Source organism: Lithobates pipiens, unplaced genomic scaffold (assembly GCF_037356315.1).
Source record: "Lithobates pipiens isolate NorthernLeopardFrog02 unplaced genomic scaffold, aLitPip1_a1.2 Scaffold_22, whole genome shotgun sequence".
NCBI classification, from domain to species: Eukaryota; Metazoa; Chordata; class Amphibia; order Anura; family Ranidae; genus Lithobates; species Lithobates pipiens.
In genome coordinates, this window is record NW_027507784.1 from 180,430,909 (window position 1) to 180,452,877 (window position 21,969).

The window sequence follows — 21,969 nt, forward strand, 5'->3', positions numbered from 1 at the left end:
GCATTGCTTTAAGAACCTACTAAAAAATTGATTTCTCTTCAGATGGTTTTCAAGTCTGACATTGCAGGAAACTTCTTACATTTAAAATCAAACCAGTGTTTGGTCTGCATTGCCAAACCTATTTCTACCTGCCCACCTGTAGGTACGCGTTTGCTTTAGTAATAAGATTTCAGACATGTTTAAGCAAGCTGACAAAATAACAAACAACAATTCAGCACATCTTTCCGGTTTCATGCACATTTACCAAACATTTATCCCTCTAAGGTGCTGTTGGTCTGCCAGAAATCTATTATGCCCCAAACTTTTTATTTGGGTTTAGATGACACCACCATGTCACTTCTGCACTGAAATCAACACCGTTGTCAGTCCTGTCTGCTGGACTACAGACTCTGCATATCTTCCACCCCTCTCTGTTTCACTCTTGTGGATACATTGTTTTCTTTCAAGGCAAGACAATTCTGCTTTGACTCCCAAAAGCCAGCCCGCACACTTTGTAGGGAAAGGGTAATTGGGAGATGCATTTCTGGGGACGGGCCTATGTCACCATAAGCCCCTAGCAGCTGCCCCTGCAAGGCTTTTACAAGTTTGATAATGCTACAGGCAGGAAAAAGTGTGTTTTTTCTTTTTGTTTTCCTGGAGCATGATCTGAAGAAGAAAAGATTTTGTGGGTAAATTTGGATAATGCTTGGACAAACCCTTTTAGGCCCCTTTCACACTTGTGCAACTTGTCCTGCGACTTGGGAATGCAAAGTTGCATGACAAGTTGTACCCCACGATTCCCAATGATAAGGTTTCATATCTGTGCGACTTAAAAGTAGTCCCTGCATTACTTTGGTTCGACTTTTATGCGAGTTGAGGTCCATGGACCTCCAAGTTTACACAGGCATACCCTGAAATTGTGGGAATTTCAAGTCGTGGCAGTGAGAAGGGAGTCTTGTTATATATAGAAATGTTTTCCTTGTAATCCATCACGACATGAACTTGGAGCCCCATACAGTTGTCATTAGCTTGCTTAAAAGCTGTATTTTAAGATTTCACTTTGTACCTATTTTTGCAAAAAAATGTATATACTATATTGGCATGCAAAGCAGCCAGACTCTGTAGGATGTTATTTTCTTCTGCACATGGGGCCAGAATTTACTACATATATTGCTATCGCAGCCACCTGGCTAGAGGAAAAGTGAAGTACTGTATGTGTGCCCATGCACTTGTTCAGCAGAGATATTTTGGGCCTTTTTTTTTCCACCAATTGATTAGTTTGTGTTAAAAATAATAATATATTTTAAAGTTGATGATGAAGTTAAAGTTGTTCTAAAGCCTACATTTTTTTTTTTACCATAATACCTTGCATTAAAGTGTTTGTTACCACAGCATTTCATATTCCTGAAATAAAAAAAAAAAGATGTTCTAATTTTTTATTTATTTTTTCAATATCTCTATGCAAATGTTTTGCCTTTCATTTCAATTTTAAACTGGTTTCTTTACAAGGTGATCATTTACAATCACTTTAACCACTTGCTTACTGGGCACTTAAACCCCCCTCCTGCCCAGACCAATTTTCAGCTTTCAGCGCTGATGCACTTTGAATGACAATTGCGCGGCCATACAACACTGTACCCAAATGAAATTTTTATAATTTTTTTTCCCACAAATAGAGCTTTCTTTTGGTGGTATTTAATTACAGCTGGGAGTTTTATTTTTTGCTAAACAAACAAAAAAAAATGCAAAATAAAAAAATCATGTTTAATAGTTTGTTATAAAATTTTGAAAACAGGTAATTTTTCTCCTTCATTGAAGTGCGCTGATGAGGCGGCACTGATAGGCTGCACTGGTGGGCACTGATAGGCTGCACTGGTGGGCACTGATAGGCTGCACTGGTGGGCACTGATAGATGGGACTGATGGGCACTGGTAGATGACACTGATGGGCACGGATATGTGGCACTGGGGTGCAGCACCGTTGAGGCAGATTGCGGGCACTGCTGGGTGGCACTGTGGGCACTGCTTGGTGGCACTGACGGGGGCACTTATTTATTGATGAGGTGGCACTGGCAGGTGGGCACTGGCAGGGCTGGCCGTGATCGGGACTGATGTCCCGATCACGGCCGCTGGTGATCGGCTCTTTTTTTTTCTCCTCGCGCTGTCAGCGCGAGGAGGAATAATAGCCGATTACCGGCTCCGTTGTATCACATAATCAGCTGTCATTGGCTGACAGCTGATCACGTGGTACGGGGTCGGGATCGACCCCTTGCTCGGATCCGTGATCAGGCGAGTCTCATAGACTCGCCAATCACAGAGCGCGCCGCGTGCCCCTCAGGGGGCGCGCAGGCCGCTCGTGCACGGGACGGCGTCAATAGACGTAGTCCCAGCAAAGGAGGTCCGCACTGTAGCCGTCATTTGGCTATAGCGCGGATCTCAACTGGTTAAGGTAAAAAACCAAAATGTTTAGGCATCAGTATCTCTTCCCCCCCCCCCCCCCCCCCCCTTTGACTTACCTGAGGTTTGATCCAGCACTGTGCACATCTGCAGCTCTCCTCTCCCCTCACTCCGAGTCTCACTGGCCTTGCTGGGGGCATCGGGAGCCTTGGCTCCCACTGGTCTCAATCATATCCAGCGTTGAGAGAGAGGGGGTGAGGCCGAGTCCCGTTGTTCACTCTCAATAAATGCAGCACCAGGGCTCGGGAGTGCACATGCAAATGTGCCCCCAAGGGAAGCAGCTTCCCATGGGGGCACTGGATATAGAGGAAGAGCCAAGAGCATCGGTAGGGGACCCAAGAGGAGGAGGTTTGAGGTTGCTGTGTGCAATTCCATTGCACAGAGCAGGCAAGTATAAAAATGTTTGTTTTGATATGTGTATCAGAATTTAATTACATAATGGTTTCTGTGTTACCTTTCAGGACCTTTTAACTTTCAGCACAAAGTCGCCAGAAGAGGGCATGGAACCAATAATTAAACAAGTAAGTACTTATCACATTTAGACCTCGTACTGTAGGTGCACTCTAGGGACAAATAAAGGCAAAACATTAAAATCTGTTGAACATTTGGCCCGTGGCTTCTGCAGCCGATCCAAACAGGGCCACTGATATAAATCATGGGGCCACCTACAGCCCACCTGATGGGGCCCCCTTCAGCCCCACCCCTGGCTCCTCCCCAGTGAGTCAGGACACACAGGGGTCTCTCAATATAAGGAGTTACATCTCCCCCATCCACATGACATGATGGGGTCGCTCATTATGAGTACACTGTCCCTGCTCAGAACACACAGGGCCCCCCCCCCCATTATATGAAGTTCAGTACACCACTGCACACATGTTCTATCACTTTACGCCCATGTACATATGTGTTCCCTCACTGCACCCCTCTGCGCACATGTTCACCATTGATGGTAAACAGGGTTCAGTGTACAACTAAAACCAGAGGCCACTGGCACTTACCATGCTTGCTCCAGCAGACATTTAAATCTCCAGGCTGCACATTGTATTTCCCGCACAGCCTTGATGTCAGGAGGAGGCAGTTGCAGCTCTGAGTGACAGAGCAGCAGACCACACCCCTTCCAGCTACATTTGGGAGAATTAGCAGTCAGACATCCTGCTGGGAGGCAAAAATATGTAGATAGCAGTGTAGGAGAGGCTTCCGCAATGCTGTTCTCGTCACTGACACAAGGGACATGAGTAGAGATATGAGTGTATAGTGAGCAAGTCACACATGCAAGCTACTTGCAGTCGGTGCAGCTGAACTGAACCAACCCCTGCCCTGAGTTCTCTTACCATCTGGAAAGTGTTCTCCTCCTCAGGCTCTGGGTGACACTGCTGCTACTTTTTTTTTTTTCTTTTTTCTTTGCTCAGATTGCCCGGGCCCCCCTGCTGACCAGGCCTGGTACAAAAGGGACAGTTGCACTGGCTTATCAGGGGCCCTGGATCGGATCCTGGTCAGCATTCTCAGCCAGTGACTAAGACCGCTGATCTGAGTAATATATATATATATATATATATAATTATAAATTTTTTTGACCCCCAGATCTCCTATTTAAGAGGTCCTGTCATGCTTTTTTTTTCTATTACAAGGGATGTTTACATTCCTTGTAATAGGAATAAAAGTGACAATTTTTTTGAAGAACTGTGTAAAATTTAATAAGAAATTTATTTTTATTTTTATTAAATGTGCCCTTTCCCGCCGAGAAGAGGAAGTTACAGAGGAGGGTCGCGTGCAGACCTCCTCTAACGCAAAACATGCAACCTGTAGAATTTTTTAAACGTCGCCTGGTGGAGATTTTAAAGGTAAAAGTTTGTCGTCATTCCACGAGCGGGCGCAATTTTGAAGCGTGACATGTATATCGATTCAGTCGGCGTAACATCTTTTACAATATAAAAAAAATTGGACTAACTTTACTGTTGTCTTATTTTTTTTCCTGAAAAAGTGCGCTTGTAAGACTGCTGCGCAAATACAGTGTGACAAAGTATTGCAACGACGGACATTTTTTTTCTCTATGGTGTTAGGGGTGTGTGTGTGTGTGTGTGTGTGTGTGTGTATATAATATATATAATGTGTGTGTGTGTGTAATTTAAAACACGAAATCTCAGAAAGAGGCTCGGTCCTTAAGTGGTTAATATCACAAACTAAAAATATTTAACGCATTCCGTAAATAATGCATGTTTGTTTTGTTTTTTTATGAATTGACTACTTTTGAGATAAATACTGCAAGAGTTAATTTAACTTAAAAATGTCAACAGAAACTACGAAAATTACCCTGTTCAAAAGTTTACATACCCCAGTTCTTAATACCCCTTTAACATCAATGACAGCTTGAAGTCTTTTGTGGTATTTGTGGATGAGGCTCTCTTTTCGGATGGTAAAGCTGCACATTCCTCTTGGCAAAAGCTTCCATCCAGTTTCTGTTAATTCTTGGGCTGTCTTGCATGAACTGCATGTTTTAGGATCTCCCCAGAGTGGCTCAATGATATTGAGGTCAGGAGACTGAGATGGCCACTCCAGGACCTTAACTTTACTCTCCTGTAGCCAATGACAGGTAGACTTAACCTTATGTTATGGATCATTGTCATTTTGGAATGTCCAAGTACATCCCATGCGCAGCTTCCTGGCTGATAAATGCAAATGTTCCTCCAGTATTTTTTGATAACATACTGCATTCATCTTTCCAACAATTTTGACCACATTTCCTGTGCCTTTGTTCACACAACCTGAATGGGCCGTACACACAATAGGATTCTCCAACAACAAATGTTGGGTGTGAGCTTGTTGCTGGAAAGTCCAACCATGTGTATGCTCCATAAATCATTTGTTGTTGGAATTTCCGCCAAACAAATGTTTTGAGAGCAGGTTCTCAAAGTTTCCGACAACAAGACTTGTTGGAAATTCCGATTGTGTGTGTGTATACACCATTTATGATGCAAAAAAGTCCACGCATGCTCGGAATCAAGCAGAAGAGCCGCACTGGCTATTGAACTTAAATTTTTTTTTTTTTTTTTTAGATGGTATCAGAAGAAAGTCTGCCTTACACACCTTTCTACACGTTGTTTGGGAAGAAGCAGCAACAGAAGCAAGATAATCCAACCTGGGGCTTGGGGAACTCAGAGAAAAAACACCCTGCTGGACATACAGCTCAGACCGCTGCAGTTAAAGAGGTATTTCTTTTATTTATTTATTTTGTTTTTTGGGCACATGAGATTGAAGCCTTGTCTTATGTATTTTAAGTATTTATATTGCAGGACATATTTTTCAACATTTCACATTATTCATAGCAATCTTTACCTTGCGATTTGTGGGAAAAATTGAGACTCAACATTTAAAACTTGTCTAGCCTTATTTATTATGGACCATCAAAGCCCAACTGTAGATATTTTCTTGTGTAGTGAGGAAGAATGGTTTAGAACTGCTAAGGTTGAAATTGTTGTGTTATCCATTAAGATTTCCCCTCCCTTCCTCTCGAAGTCCCCCCTCCGGTAACTAAAATGCAAAGAGATGCATGACAGTGGTTCTGGCCCTTCCTCCCCTGCATCAGACCCGTTTAGATACTGGCATGCAGTAAAATGCATTTTTATTACATTACCACAGTGCATGATAACGAATGCACTGGAGTGTCATTCACTTTGAATGGCACCCCAAAGCACTGTACAGAAGCGGTCTAGGGATATACGCACCACCATGCAAATGGCAATTGTTACATTAAAAATAAATGCATGTTCAGTCTTAGTCATTAACAGACACCGTTCTTCTGATTCTTGAGCATAGGGTTTAAAGCACCACCCACAGGAGTAGGACACCAGGTGGAAAAAGAAAACTGGACAACCTCGGGGTAGTCCTAGCTGGTAACACCCCCCCCCCCCCCCCAGATTTCGGCAAGCTAGTTAGTTCTGCCTAGTGTTTCAGGAGTAAGGACCTAGTTCCCTGCTGGAGCCCTTTTTCCTTTATTTTTTCCTTTTGGAGATCTTCAATCAACAGCCGGAGTAATTTAGATCCAGTGGTCACCCTAGTCTCGCCAACGAGCGCAAGCAGACCTTTAGTTAAGCGCTAGGTAAGCTGGGTCCGTCTCATCATGGACCCAGCCAGCCAGTGAATTAAACATCTCGCAGGGACACACATGACCGGATGCCGGAGTCTGTCACAGTGTTAAATTGCCCAACAGCCCCCCACTTCAGTGGAAAGGAAGATCTGTCATGGGTGCCTTACCTGCACACTCCGCTGAATCATCTGGTACTCCCTGGGGTGGTTGCACTTGCAGGGTTCCCCATTTCCCTCCCCCCCCCCCAATCTACTGGTATATCCTCCTGTCCTCTCTGAGACAGGAGGGCATGCTTTCTGAGGCAAGGTCAGTACAGCAGCACACCAACAACATCCAGAAGGGGGGGGGGGGTGTGTTTTGTTCCCTCCTTCCCCTGGTTGTCTTAATTTTTGGCAATGCCTTGCCTGAGCAATTGGGCCACATGGAGTCTTAAGCGCATGTGTCCCCTTCTGATCACTTTGAGGAAGATGGCTTCTTGGGGTTGTTTATTTCCGACGTGGAAGCAGCATTCGGGCGTAAGGCATGCAGGAAGTGCCCCTCACTTTCACCTGCATGTTTGGATGTCTTCCGCCGATGTAGGCTCTGTGTTTTCTGCAGGCCCTGAAGATGCCTCCCCTGATTCCTCTGACACCGAGGTTAAGTCCTCTGCCCCTGTAATCACACTGTGGCTGCATTGATTACTTCCGTGCAAGAAACACTTAAAATTGAGCCGACATGGTTGTCCCCTTTGGTACGCACATACCGGTTAGGTCTGTTTGTCTACCATTTTAACCTCTTTTTTTGTATGCAATATTTATTTATTAAACTACAATGTTGGAAAGTAGTCATTCATTGTGTTGTGCCTCATTTAAAGTCCCATGACAAACAAATTGGTTGTGTGGATATATTAATGAAGGGATGGAGCACATCACTGGGTGCACCAGGCCATATTCTATTTTAGTCTGTTTAGGTTTTTCCTTAACCTGCATGCTTTAAGACATTCATTTACTAACATTGGGAAAGTTTGAAGCATCCTTTTGTGGTTCTGAAGTGCTTTGTGGTACATTACTCCTTTGAGGAGACCCTTCTAAAGAAATGGATTTTGCCTTCTGTGGTGGATCCCCCTCTTTTGAGGCTGAATAAAGAAGCAATGATACTGGTGGTGGGGTCTCCCACTTTTAAGGATCCTGCAGACTGCTGGGAAGAAACCGTTGCCCGCTCTATCATTTCCAGGATGGGGGTGTGGGGGGTCATCTCTGCTGGTTCTCGCCCCATGGACCTCCTTCATTCCAGGCAAGTGGGTCTGCTGGTTGTGGCTGGCAACGGGATAGACTTTCCTCATCCACCAGAGAAACCTTTTCCCTCCAAGCTTTGCCTTTCAGCATTGTACATTCGGGCCTTGTGCAAGATGGTGCAGGGCCTGCTGCGCCAGGGAGCGAAAGTCCCTGGGCTCTATCCAGAATGGTTTTGGGGGTTTTACTTCAACCTGTTCACAGTTCTAAAAAAGGATGGGGTTCACCCGACTTTGGACCTCCATGGCCTTGAATTGCTTTTTGTGGGTGCAGAAGTTAAAAATGGAATCCATCCATTCAGTAGTGGCTTCTCTTCATCAGGGAAATTTTATAACCTTTAGAGATTTCAAGGATGCATGCCTGCACATTCTCATCTACGAGGAATGATAATTATTTTGTGGCGCTCCCCTTAGGGTTGGTCTTGGTCTCCAGGAATTTTCCAAGGTGCTGGTCCCAGTCCTCGCATTACTGAGACAACTGGGAGTTTAACCATGACAGGTAAACTGGACTGCCTGCTCCTGCAGACGGACTCCTGGGCCACACTAACGGACATCTTGGAGATCACAATGCACTCCCTGCAGGACTTTGGATGGCTTCTGAACCTCAAAAAGTCTGCCCTGACCCCCGACCAGGAGGCTGAAGTGTCTGGGTCTTGACTCAAAGCAGGCTACAGTGTTTCTCCTGACGGATTAGCTCTGAAAGCTTCGGATTGCGATTCTACTACTCTTGTATCATTGCAGTCATGCATACAGGCTCTGGGTCTTATGGTATCTGCCTTCAAGGTGGTCCTGTATGTGGAATTCCAGAGGAGAGTTTTGCAGAGGGAAATTCTGTTGACAAAAGTCTCCTGCTTTCTTGGACAACCAGATTTGTCTGGGATGGTCACTCCCTCAGCTGGTGACTCTGGTTTCCTCCCCTACAGACTGGGAAGTCCTTTCCCCTTCCACTCGATGGCAGTCACTACAGATGCCAGCCTGTCTGACCGGAAACCTGTGCTGGGTTTGAGATCTGCACTAGATCGCTGAACTCTGGAGTAGGCTTGGCCACTCATCAATGTCCTGGTACTGCAGGTGATCAGGCAGTCTCTGGACCACTGGACGGACCTTCTCCTGGGGCTCTTGATCAGGAGCCAATCGAACACTGCCACAGCAGTGGCCTATTGTTTACTACCAAGGCTGAAGGAGCAGTGCGACAATGGCAATGGAGGTATTACACATTTTGCAGGGGACGGAACAGCAAGTGCATACACAGACATTAAGAACTGGCAGCAAGATTGCCTCAGTTGCCAGATAATGAATCGGGGGTAGTGATCCCTACACCTGCACCTGGCTGCTGCTCTATCAGACCTGCTTATGCTGGGTGCAGCGGGTGCTTTAGTGGCACCTTGAGACCAATATTGTCTCATTTACGTCTTTCCTTTGCTCAAGCTGCTACCTTGCTGTGCTGTACCTTGCTGTGCAGGATAGAGGCCGAAGGGATTCTGATCCTTCTGGTGGTTCTGTAACTAGCCTCGTTATCCGTGGTATGCAGACATGGTAAATCCAGTCTACCGCCCTCCTTTACCGTGTCTGGCTTGGACAGCAGGGCTATTGAAGCTAGGTTTTGAGGAACAGGGGGTTGTCTGGTTCGGTGATCCCTGCAATGTTAAACACACACAAGTCCACCTCTGGTACGTGTCTCTGGTTGTCCGTCCACATTTCTTTTTTCAGTGCCTTGGGTTTTGGCCTTTGTCTAAGGGGTCATTGCACAACAGCTTGCCTTGAATACCTTTAAGGCAGTTATTGCCCTTGCGGTCTTTTTTGTTTTTGCATCACATTTCTTGATCTGCGAGGCGATCATCATGTGGCACCTCCTGTGTGTTCCCTGTTGCTGTGGGACCAGAACTTTTTTTTTTTTCGGTCCTTCAGAAGACTCTCTTTGGGGGAATTTGTGATATTCCCCTGCTTACTATTTCTCAAAGATTTACTTCCTGGTTGCCATCACATCTGTGTGGTGATTATCGGAACTGGCTGCCTTATTCTGTAAGATTCTCTGATCTGTACAAGGATAAGGTGGCACACTGTCCATAACCTTCCTTACCTTTTCTTTACCTTTTTAAAGGTGGTGTTGGATTTTCATGTGAATGCCTTTTTCATGTTCACGGTTGTCGCATCATAGGGAGGTTTTGTTGCACTCCTTCAGTGTGGTCCAGGCGGTTTGTGTGTTCCTGTCTGCTACAGCCTCCTTCCAGAGGTCAGATTCTCTTTGTGCTCACAGACTGTCCAAGAAAAGGCCTGGCAGCCTCCTATTCTACTATATCGGGTTGGATTTGTCAGTCGGTTGTACTGGTGTAAGCTGTTATGGGTTGGGCCTCTCCCTTGCCCGTTGTCACACACTCCTCCAGGGCAGTTCGTGCCTCCTGGGTGTTTAGACCTCAGGTATCTGTGTCTGTGTCTCAGGTTTACAAAGCTGCATCTGTGCCCACTTTAAGTGGAGCTCCACTGAAAAGGGGAAGTTCTACTTTAAGCAGTCCAGGTGGTGTAAATTAATTTCCTTAATTCGGGTGCACTGGCAGCCCATTCAAGTGAAAGGGATCTAAAAAAAGGTTGGGATTTAATCTATAGCTGTTACACATTGCCAGATTAAAAAATATATATATATATAAAATCTTGTTCTGAATCTGAGGACATATTATCATGCTGGTTATGATGAGTTGGACTAAAAGGAATCAGAAAGCTCCCTACTTTGCTGTGGGAAGCACAGCAGGGTGTTCTTAAAACAGAAGATATCTGCATATTTTACTATGCTTCACACTGGTTCATTAGGGGGCCTTTGGTTCCTTTAAGCCCACTTTATAACTTGTCTGACCATACTTTGTCAGTGCTTCCCAAAGCCCTACTCCATAGAAACCATTGATTTCATGCACTGCCACTGTTGATGACCAATACACCTGAAGCAGCTATTCATTTGGCATCAGTTTATTTTTGGGATTTTTTGGAGTGGTTCTACTAAGGCACTCCTTGATAGCAATGGGTGAATGAATCCTTGTGTTCGTGCCTCAGCTTCCTGTTCACTGCTCCTCATTCCCCGGGCTCATCAGCAGGCCTGCTCCTCGATCACCTCAGCCCCTGGTTTAGGCGCCTGCTTTGTTGGTTTCCTCTGATATTGGAAACGGCAACTCTCCTCTTTTTGTGATTATTAGTTGTTATGACCAGTTAAACTCTGTCAGCAACATCAAACTTCTGCTGAAGTGAATTTTGTTTTACAAAACACATTGAGACATCGATCACTGAATGTTTCACAGGAATTCTTTGACTATGTACTGAAATGTAAAAAATTGTAACATGTTATGTTCTGATGCTTTTCTGTGCTTTTAATTTTTTTTATTATATGTTTACAATAAGGGGATGACTTTATTATACATACATACACTTTATATTTTTGTGTAACCTCCATAAAAATCCCAGGGACAATTGTGTCGGTGACCCTTGTGGCATAACGGAATGATTTGCATGGCCCCTCCCTCTGTCCTAAAATGAGAACTAATCTTGGAGATTTGTGATGAAAGTGAGACATACAGATATATTTTGTTTTAAAAAGGTTCCAATTTGCTTTGCTTTGTTCTTATTCTGAAATATTAGCAATGTCCATGTTATAATTGTGCAAATTGTATTGGACTTATTGGTTTATTTCTGTTTCTTTTTTTGTTTTGTCTTTTTAGCTTCTTCTTCATACTCCAGCTCATGTACTCCCACCTCCATCCGTTTTATGTAAAATGTTTGTGAATTCTTTATTGATCCCCAAGCAGAATATATGGTAACTACCTAATTTCTATTAAACTATTGACTATAACCTGATGTTCCTACATGCTGATAGGTTTTATGCATTTAAAACAAAACAAAGCAAAAGTACAGGTTATATAACACCATTGTTTAATTATACTTTAAATATTCACAATTTCTTTAGCATTTCATTTTTTCACTTTAAGTTCTCACAATGGTATAATAAAGCAGAAGCCTTTTCTAATCCTATCCAATCTTAATCCTGCTCCAACCCCCATTCTAAGCTCTATACTAACTAGCCAGTAGAGGAAAGCTGTGTATACTAGCCTAGTCCCTGGGTGCTCCAGTCTGATCATTTGCCCAATAGCCAGCTTCAGTGAAGAAGGGAGATCGCCAAAATTGACTGCGATAACGTCAGGCTTACTATGGGGCATCTGTTGGCTATGCCTCCTCCACCCTGAAGGCAGCACTGGGAGCCGATCCTCTGACCGGATTGGAGGGTCCAGGGAATAGGTAGGTATAGACCTCTTTCCATTACAGGCTAGTCCGTATAGGACTTAGAATGGGGGTGAGAGCAGGCTTAGACTGGACTCCTACTTTAAATATTTTATGTACAGAATGTAAAATGTAGAACGGGGTCGGTAACCTGTCGTCCACAGGTAGGTGATGGGTAGACCGAGAACAGGTCTGCCCACAGCCTCCTCAGTCGCGCCTTCAGTTCTTTCTCTCCCCCCGCCTCCTCCACCACTGTCATCAGTGAATAGCGGAGAGCGAGAGGCTGCACAGCTCAAAACGGAGGGCGGGGGGAGGAGCTGGCCAAATTTAACTTTTTAAGTTAACCCACCAGTGATTGGTTGCTAGGTCCTAAGCAACCAGTCACCAGCTTGTTAATATGAATAGTCACCCTGCCAGCTCCCACTCCCTGTCCACAACTGTGCTGCCTCTCGGTCTCCTGTGTGGACAAGTATGCTGCAATGGAACAGTGCTATGGGAGGGAAGAGGACATTAATGTGGGGGGTGTGATGTGAAGGGGCCAGTGGACACTGCAGTGGGCAGGGCCACCCCCCTAGCAGTGTTCTCTGACACCCTTCACATCACCCCTCCCAATACCTGCATTCTGAGCATAACACACTCCTTATCCCTGCATTCTTAGAGCAGGGCACACCTGGTCCCTGAATTCTGAGCGTAACGCACTCTTGATCCCTGCTTTCTGAGCGTAACGCACTCCTGATCCCTGCTTTCTGAGCGTAACGCACTCCTGATCCCTGCTTTCTGAGCGTAACGCACTCCTGATCCCTGCTTTCTGAGCGCAACGCACTCCTGATCCCTGCTTTCTGAGCGCAACGCACTCCTGATCCCTGCTTTCTGAGCGTAACGCACTCCTGATCCCTGCTTTCTGAGCGTAACGCACTCCTGATCCCTGCTTTCTGAGCGTAACGCACTCCTGATCCCTGCTTTCTGAGCGTAACGCACTCCTGATCCCTGCTTTCTGAGCGTAACGCACTCCTGATCCCTGCTTTCTGAGCGTAACGCACTCCTGATCCCTGCTTTCTGAGCGTAACGCACTCCTGATCCCTGCTTTCTGAGCGTAACGCACTCCTGATCCCTGCATTCTGAGCGTAACGCACTCCTGATCCCTGCTTTCTGAGCGTAACGCACTCCTGATCCCTGCTTTCTGAGCGTAACGCACTCCTGATCCCTGCATTCTGAGCGTAACGCACTCCTGATCCCTGCATTCTGAGCGTAACGCACTCCTGATCCCTGCATTCTGAGCGTAACGCACTCCTGATCCCTGCATTCTGAGCGTAACGCACTCCTGATCCCTGCATTCTGAGCGTAACGCACTCCTGATCCCTGCATTCTGAGCGTAACGCACTCCTGATCCCTGCATTCTGAGCGTAACGCTCTCCTGAACCCTGCAGTCTGACCATAGCCCTCTCCTGAACCCTGCAGTCTGAGCATAGCGCTCTCCTGAACCCTGCATTCTGAGCATAACGCTCTCCTGAACCCTGCATTCTGAGCATAACGCTCTCCTGAACCCTGCATTCTGAGCATAACGCTCTCCTGAACCCTGCATTCTGAGCTTAACCCACCCCTGCATTCTGAGCGTAACGCACTCCTGAACCCTGCACTCTCTCGTAAAAAATACTTTTTTTTGTTTCCACTGCATTTGCAAGCTACATTTGCGGTTAACAATGTATTATCACCTGCAGTAGATCACAAAGGATGTGCTTTTGAACACAGTGCAGGAAACGCACATGGAGCATGCCTTTCTTGGATTGTGTTCTGGTGTGAACCGGCCCTAACAGGACATGGTGCCCGGTGATCTTTGACTTCATTGTTGTTCAGATCGAGCTCCATCTGTCTAAGGTTGCCTACCCCTGATGTAGAGCATGCATTTCAAGGTGTTATTAGAAGATGCTGCAAATGCTTGATGGGTACAAGCTGATAAATAGTAAATAGTAAAAAGTAGATAAAGGTTTGTGTATTTAGGTAAATCATTTGTATATATTGAAAAAGAAGGTTGGGACTTTGAGTGAGGCAATCAATAGACTGCTATTGATTTATAAAATGCAACACATATTTTATTACACAAAGATAACCAGAGTAAATACAAAATGCAGTTTTTAAATGATGGTTTCATTTATTAAGGTAAAAAAGTTGTCCAAACCTGCCTGGCTTTATGTGAAAAAGTAATTGTCCCCTAAACCTAATAACTGCTTGTGCCATGCTTGGCAGCAACAACTGCAATCAAGCGTTTGAGTTAACTGGCAATGAGTCTTTCACATTGCTGTGTCGCACTTTTGGCCCAATCTTCTTTGCAGAATTGTTTTACTTCAGCCACATTGGAGGGTTTTCCAGCATGAACCGACTGTGTAAGGTCATGATACAGCATCTCAATTGGATTTAAATCTGGGCTTTGAATAGGCCACTCCAAAAAAATTTACTTTGTTTGAACCATTTAGAGGTGGACTTACTGTTGTGTTTCGGATTATTGTTTTGCTGCCTAACCCAAGTGCCCTTGAGCTTGAGGTCACAAACTAATGGCCGGACATTCTCCTTTAGGATTTTCTGGTAGAGCTCAGAATTCATGGTTTCATTAATTATGGTAAGTCGTCCAGGTCCTGAAGCTAGCAAAGCAGCTCCAGACCATCATGCTACCACCACCATGTCTGACTGTTGGTATTATGATCTTGTTCTGAAATGCTGTATTAGTTTTATGCCAGATGTAATATGACGCAGACCTTACAAAAAGTAAAATTTTTGTCTCATCAGTCAACAGACTATTTGCCTAAAAGTCTTGGGGATAATCAAGATGTTTTTTGGTAAATGTGAGATGTGTTCTTTTTGGTCAGCAGTGGCTTTGGGCTTGGAAATCTCCCATGGATGCCATTTTTGACCAGTCTCTTTGTTATTGTTGAATCAACACTGATCTTACCTGAGGCAAGTGAGGCCTGCAGTTCTTTAGATGTTGTTCTGGGTTCTTTTATTACCTCCTGGATGAGTCGACATGCTCTTGGAGTAATTTTTGTAAGCTGGCCACTCCTAGGACTGTTTCAAGTTATCTCCATTTGTGGATAATGCCTCTCCCCGTGGTTCACTGGAGTTTCAAAGCCTTAGAAATGGCTTTGAAACCCTTCCTAGACAGATACATGTTTGTTTCTAATCTGTTCTTGAATTATTTTATATTGTGGCATGTGTGGCTTTTTGTGATCTGTTAGCATGCTTCATTTGGGCAGCTTCTGTTTGTCATTTCTTGATTCAACAGGTCTGGCAGTAATCAGGCCTGGGTGTAGCAAGTGAAATTTAACTCCGTTTTCCAAAAAAAATAGTGGTTAATCACAGTTCATTCATGATTTAGCATGGGAGGGAGCAATTACTTTTTTTGTTTTTTCTACATGGGGCCAGGCAGGTTTGAACAGCTTTTTTTCCCCTTAATAAAAAATCAGGAAGGGGGCAAATACTTTTTCACAGCACTGTGTATATATAGTTAGTTACATAGTTAGTAAGGTTAAATAAAGACAACAGTCCATCCAGTTCAACCTGAGTGTTTACAATTGTCCCAATCCCTGTACATTGCACACTCACATCTGTCCCTACCCTCAAGGAGCTTACAATCCAAGGTCCCCAGTCATATACTAGAGCCAATTTGGGACAGACGCCAATTAACCTACCTGCATGTCTTTGGAATGTGGGAGGAAACCGGAGTACCTGGAGGAAACCCACGCAGGCACATGGAGAACAGGCCAACTCCAGGCAGGTAGTGTTATGGTTGGGATTTGAACCGGCGACCCTTTTTACTGCTAGGTGAAAGTGCTAACCACTACACCACTATGCTGACTTGCATAAAATGTAGCAATTTCAATTGTATATCGGTACTATTTTTTTTAAGACCTTTGATGCATTAACTATCAGAATTTACCCAAAATGAATTGGGGTTTTACAGGCAGCCTTTCCATATACATCTAGATAGAGCAATGGTGATATGCAGTAACCTATAGCAACATACCACTTTACTGTATTCAGACTATTGAAAGATGCACTTACAGTATATAGGTATTTGTACTTCATATATTTGCTCATTGAACAGCATGTTACAGTATGACCAACTTTTGAACCGCTTCCTGAATGCCTCATGCATGCATGTGTATATATGTATATATGTGTATATATATATATATATATATATATATATAGCCTCAGAATCGCATACCTGTGCGGTGCCCTTTAAATTTGTCTGACACTTGTTTCAGTCTCTCAGAGAGCCGCTGAGAGCCTGAGACGGCCGCGCCCTGCCACAGCTCAGCGCTCCATTGAGCGAGGAAGGAGAAGAGCAGAGAGCTGTAACTGACAGTCTGTAGTTCTCTGCTTGGGGAACTGTGAGAACCGAGTTGATCGCTCAGTGCAGAGACGTCGGGGGATGCCGGGGGACAGATGCAGAATCCAGCTAATTAAGTATAATTGGGGAAAAGTCTGTGAAAAAAAGTTTACTTCTCTTTTAGGTAAGTTTACAATTTTGTGTGAACTTTGGGTTTGACCATATTTACAACCATCTTGAGCTGCAGGTTGGACACCCCTGATTTACATATTCACTCCCCATTTCACTCTATGGTACTGCATGCCCTTTATTACAGATTGTCAGTACCTTTTTTTTTCCACTGTTTTGTGCATGCAGTCACATGAAAACAAAGCTCAAGGTACTCTCCCCCTCTAGTACAGCTGCTTTGAGGAGGCCGGTCATTTTATGAACTTTACAAAACAAAGCTTAATTTTGAGAATCTGATCATGATCCCATCATCATGTCATTCTTGTAATGACTTTGAGAAATAGACATTTACACCATGTCTGGACATTTTGTATATGTGTGAGAAAAATATAAAAAGTGTCTGCAGATGAGAATGAACCCTGGTCGGAAATAGTTGGATCAGTTTCTTTTAGAAACAAAGCTCTGTTGTCTGTCTTCACGTAGCCATTCTTGGTTGCAAACCAAATTTAGATTGTGGACTTGTTTGTCATGGGCCCCTGTCACTGCCCATTGTCTCTTCCGCTGATGTCGGAGCAAGAGAAGGCGTAAAAGTGTATAGGCAGCACAGGGCCAACAGCCACAAGTCTGTTTAAAGCCCACAGGCTTAACAGAAGGAAATTAGTTTTTTTTTCCCCCCATCATGCTGTTACCCGGGTGTTGTATTCATACCAGAACCCTGAAGAGCTGATCAGTTTTGTTTTTTTAGGAATAAAACTTGGTTGCCTTATTTCACTAAGCCACACTGAGGACTTGTTTGTCATGGATCACTGCCATGGTCCCTACATCACTGCCGCTGGCATTCAATCAAATGATGGACCAACAATACAATAAACAGCTACAGGTCTGTTAAGACAAAAAAGAAAAGCTTTTCACTTATTAATCGCAAGTATACTTATAGTCAGCTGCACTGACACTTGTCCTCTCTCCATGGTAGTTAGTCTGCAGATCTCTTTGGGATTATGCACAAGGGGATGCTGGTTTAAAGATATAAGGAAACGGAGGAAAGGTCACAACTAACACAATAAAACCATTTAATTAACTGAAAAAATAAACAAAACTGAATGCACTCTTATTAGCCATATCAGGTGTGCTCCTTTTAACAATCCCACACTGGTCACAAAAGGATCCTGGCCATGGATATATTGTGCCCCAAAACAGGCTTGTCTTTCCCTTTGCAAACTGTGCAGACAAACTGGGTAAAGTGTCACGTTCCCAGCAGGAGCCTGCTCCACTACAGAGCTCACAGAGAACTGGTGGCATGTGTAATCTTCATAGCCATTCTCCGATCAAGCTTCCCAGGTTGCAATGGCGACAGTGCATTTCATGGGTGTGTCCGCCTTTCTCAAGTCTGCCAGCACCGCCACTCCCGCTGTTTAATATAGGGACAGCTGGGGCTCAATTGTGCACATTCCCAGCTGTTCATGTTGAAAGCTTGGGTTAAGAACCCTGCACAGTAGCAGTGGATGGAACTTTTAACCTTTGGATCGCTAAATTAAAAACTAGATGAAAAAAAAACCAGAATCTACTATATAAATTAAATTATATAAATTAATTCATTAGCGTGGCGGTGCTGGCAGACTTGAGAAAGGGGAGGGGGTGCTCCCTAAATGCGTAGATACCATGGCAACCCGGGAAGCTTGATCAAGGGAGTGGCCAACAAGACTACATATGCCTACAGTTTTCTGCAAGCTCCATAGTAGACCAGGCTCTTGTCAGGATTTGAATGTGATCCTTTGCCTGGTCTGCCTGCACAGTGTGCAAAGGGAGTGAGAGGTTTTTTTGAGGCACGCTGTATCCTTCCTCCTCTCAGGATCCTTTTCTGACCAGTGTAGGCTTGTTAAAGGCGCACACCTGATCGAGCTAATGTGAGTGCATTTTGTTTTGTATATTTTTTTTCCCCTCAGTTTCCTTATCTCTTACTTACATTTTAGGACCTGCAGGTTAAACAAGAGAAGATTTGTTTATTTCATTTTTTTAAGCTGTTAGCCAACTTGAATGAAAACAAATACTTTTAATGTTTGAGTCCTTAGATAATAAAGTTAAAGAACCCCTGCACTAATCTATAAAGTATGCGTGTTTTGCCAGAAGTATTGTTTATTTTCATCTGTCATTGGGTCCTGTTGCTGAACATCAGGATTGTATGTGCATTAATGCAAACCATAATGTGAAGGGAACCTCAGGTTTTGTTTGCATGTGCCATTAGGACCTTGCGGTAGTATTCACTGATCTGTCAAATGTGGTTCTTTAAAACTTTAGCTATTTTATGTTCAGAAAACATTCTGTCTGCTGTGTTTCTAATGGGTTAAATTCCAAATGGCCCTAATCATTGGTACATAGTCAAATCTTAGCAGTTTACAAAATGTGTAGGGGTCTCATAAGTCTAAAATCTTTTGAAACAGTAGTTAAATTACAATTTTCAGCAATATCAAATTTGTCTTGGCCTACAAGATTGTAACTTTAATATGGTATTTTGCTACAGCCCAGAGCCGGTTAGCGAAGAGGTAGAAAGTGAAAATGCAGATGCCGATACAGATTCAGTTGAAGATTTTCAGGAAACAACAGAAAGTCAAGATTCTTTTGCCTCTATTATTCCCAACAAATATGCTCAACTATCCAAAGCCCAGGAAAAAGAACTGAGAAGGATACGAAAGACAGATTTCAGCTGGGTATCGGCTTTGTGTGAAAATTTATGATGCTGGCAATTTTATAATTTGTATTTCATTTAAAGTATATCTTTTTTTTTTTTTTTTTTTTTCAATAAATGTATATGGAAATGAAAGATTTTCTTTATCTTCCTATTACTGTTGCACTGTGATTCATCATTTATTTTTATTTTTTTCAATGGCATCCCAGTCTTTGTCCGTAGGGTTCAATATTGAGTTGGCCCACCCTTTTCAGCTATAACAGTATCAACTCTTCTGGGAAGGCTGTCCACAAGGTTTAGGAGTGTGTCAACAGGAATGTTTGACCATTTTTCCAGAAGCGCATTTGTGAGGTCAGGCACTGATGTTGAGCGAGAAGGCCTGGCTCGCAGTCTCCATTCTAATTCATCCCAGAGGTGTTCTATCGGGTTGAGGTCAGAACTTTGTTCAGGCCAGTCAAGTTCCTCCACCCCATCCATGTCTTTATGGACCTTGCTTTGTGCACTGGTCCAAATCATTTGATGAAGGGGGGATTATGGTGTGGGGTTATTTTTTGCAGGTTGGACTTGGCCCCTTAGTTCAGTGAAGGGAATTCTTAAGGTGTCAGCATACCAAGACATGTTGGACAATTTCATGCTCCCAACTTTCTGGGAATATTTTGGGGACGGTTTTCCAACATGGCTTCGTCCCTCCTCTAAGGACCACAGGGCAAGGGGGGTGGCCTGCTCCCATGTTCATCATCGCAGGGTATACGCTCTCTAGCCCGACAACAGCCCTGTTATCCCAGACACTAACTGAATGGACCAAGGCTCTCCTGTCAAGCCTTGACTCAGGATAGTTGCTTCGCGTATATGGAGCTGGCGGACCAGTTGGTTCAGGGACTACGGCAACTTTATGATCTGTCTCTTGATAAAGCCCCACTCTTCTGTGAACTTCTGTTTTGGACGTGGTGCATGAGTCCTGTGACTCAAGTGTTGGTTGGTTGTCCAGACCTCCAAATAGGCTTGGCAGATTCGTCCTCCTGGGGGACTGGCTGGTTGAGGCTAATTGATATGCTCAAGAACCTTATAGGTGGTTCTGCCTCAGTCCAAGAGGGGGAAAAAACACATAGGTGGACAGGAATGACCTTCATAGCGCATTACGGGATTTTTCATTCACCTGTGTCCACGACTAAGGGCTCCAAACCCCTTTTAGGATCCTTTGGAGGACGCCAAGCGTCGCTGGCCCCTGAAGCTCTCCAAGCCCACAGCTAAGCCCTCCTCGGCATGAAGGTGGTCCCCACCCATTTGGGTGGGGGGGTCATCTCCACTGGTTCCCGGGTCTCTGGGCTTCCTTCATTTCCACCAAATGGGTCCATGAATTCATTTTTTCACACTACAAAAAAGGATTTCATTCATTTCCACGGACAGGTTATTTCCTTTCACTCTGCGGCTCTTGCTGGCCCTTCAGCGGGGGCTGTGTATGATCTGCTCCTTCAGGGGGTGATTATTCTGGTTGCCATTTCGGAGCAGTTTGGGGGTTTTTACTCCAACCCGTTTGCAGATAACGCGACAGATGGGGTTTCTTAGACCTCTAGGACTTGCATGCCTTCATGCGGATTCCCAGGTTGTAAATGGAATTAATTTGCTCGGTGGTCCTCCTTTCACTGGGGGGAATTTTCTGGCATTTATAGACAAGGACATTTACATACATAGAAATATGTGTGAAAATCCTGTGCTAATTATAAGTGCATGTGTATCAAAAATGTGCATCAAAAATTATTCAATTGGTCATCCACCAACTGGATGTGCTATCCACCGTTCCTAGTGATAATAAAGTATAGCAATCCAAATGAAAATTAAATTGGCCTCTTATCAACTCCCGATGAGCTCTAGATTATAAGAGATCATCAAACTCATGAGGTATGTAAATGCCCAATGCCTGACCACATTCTCTGTGTGTCTCCTGACCTCAAAGATGGATGGATGAATCTGACAGCTGCCGGCTCAGTGTCCCTTACACTGCTCCCTCTGGACTCTGACTCCACAATGAAAGTGTACTCCACAGCGTCTCAGCACAGCTTGCTTCACTCAGGTGTGTGTGCAGGATAAGGGAACAGAGAAAGAAGGCTCATCGCATAGTATGTAAAAACAGGGGGTTTATTTAAGCTAAAATATGCACTTACAACAGAGATAATAGGCAGTAGAGAGAGAGGATGATCCAGTATGGAGATCACCAACAAATCTGAATGCTTATCATGTCACAGCTCCCGTCTCCTTTCCCCTTAACAGGCTACATCTGGGAATGGACTCAATGAAGGATGGAGCTTGGATGTCATGTGCTGATTTTTAAAGCAACCGTGACACCGGAAGTGAATTGCATAACCATGTTGACCAGGGTCACATCACATCCAAGTGTGCAACCATAAATTTTGAATTCCCCAACATATAGAAATAAATTACCATAATAAGGCAGGTCACTTTCTACTTCACAAAAGTTAATTTCATTAAAAATAAAAGTAAATGTAAACAATATTTTATAAAAAAAAAATGTAAATGGTTTTATATAAAAACTAATGATGAGTATTGATTAAATCATCAGTCACATGGTTAATGTTATCTATAGAGACATATAAAGTCACACATTTAATAACCAATATTCCTAGCCCTCATACATTAGGTTATTCCGAAAAAAATGCGACTAAATTGCAAAAACGTTAATTGGAAATATTAATGAATATATGTACTAAATACCGTAAATAAAACTATATA

At 43.9% G+C, this 21,969-nt stretch overlaps 1 protein-coding gene across 1 annotated transcript in view; it reads left to right on the forward strand.

The window, feature by feature from the left end:
• WDR75 (WD repeat domain 75) overlaps positions 1–19,375 on the forward strand; it is a 125,803-nt gene extending 106,428 nt beyond the window's left edge. The window contains exons 18-21 of the mRNA XM_077448699.1: positions 2,897–2,956; positions 5,489–5,641; positions 11,491–11,585; positions 19,057–19,375. Coding sequence (XP_077304825.1) covers positions 2,897–2,956; positions 5,489–5,641; positions 11,491–11,585; positions 19,057–19,270 — 522 coding nt within the window. The 3' untranslated portion in view covers positions 19,271–19,375. The remainder of the gene's footprint in view (positions 1–2,896; positions 2,957–5,488; positions 5,642–11,490; positions 11,586–19,056) is intronic.
• The last annotated feature ends 2,594 nt before the right edge of the window (positions 19,376–21,969 follow it).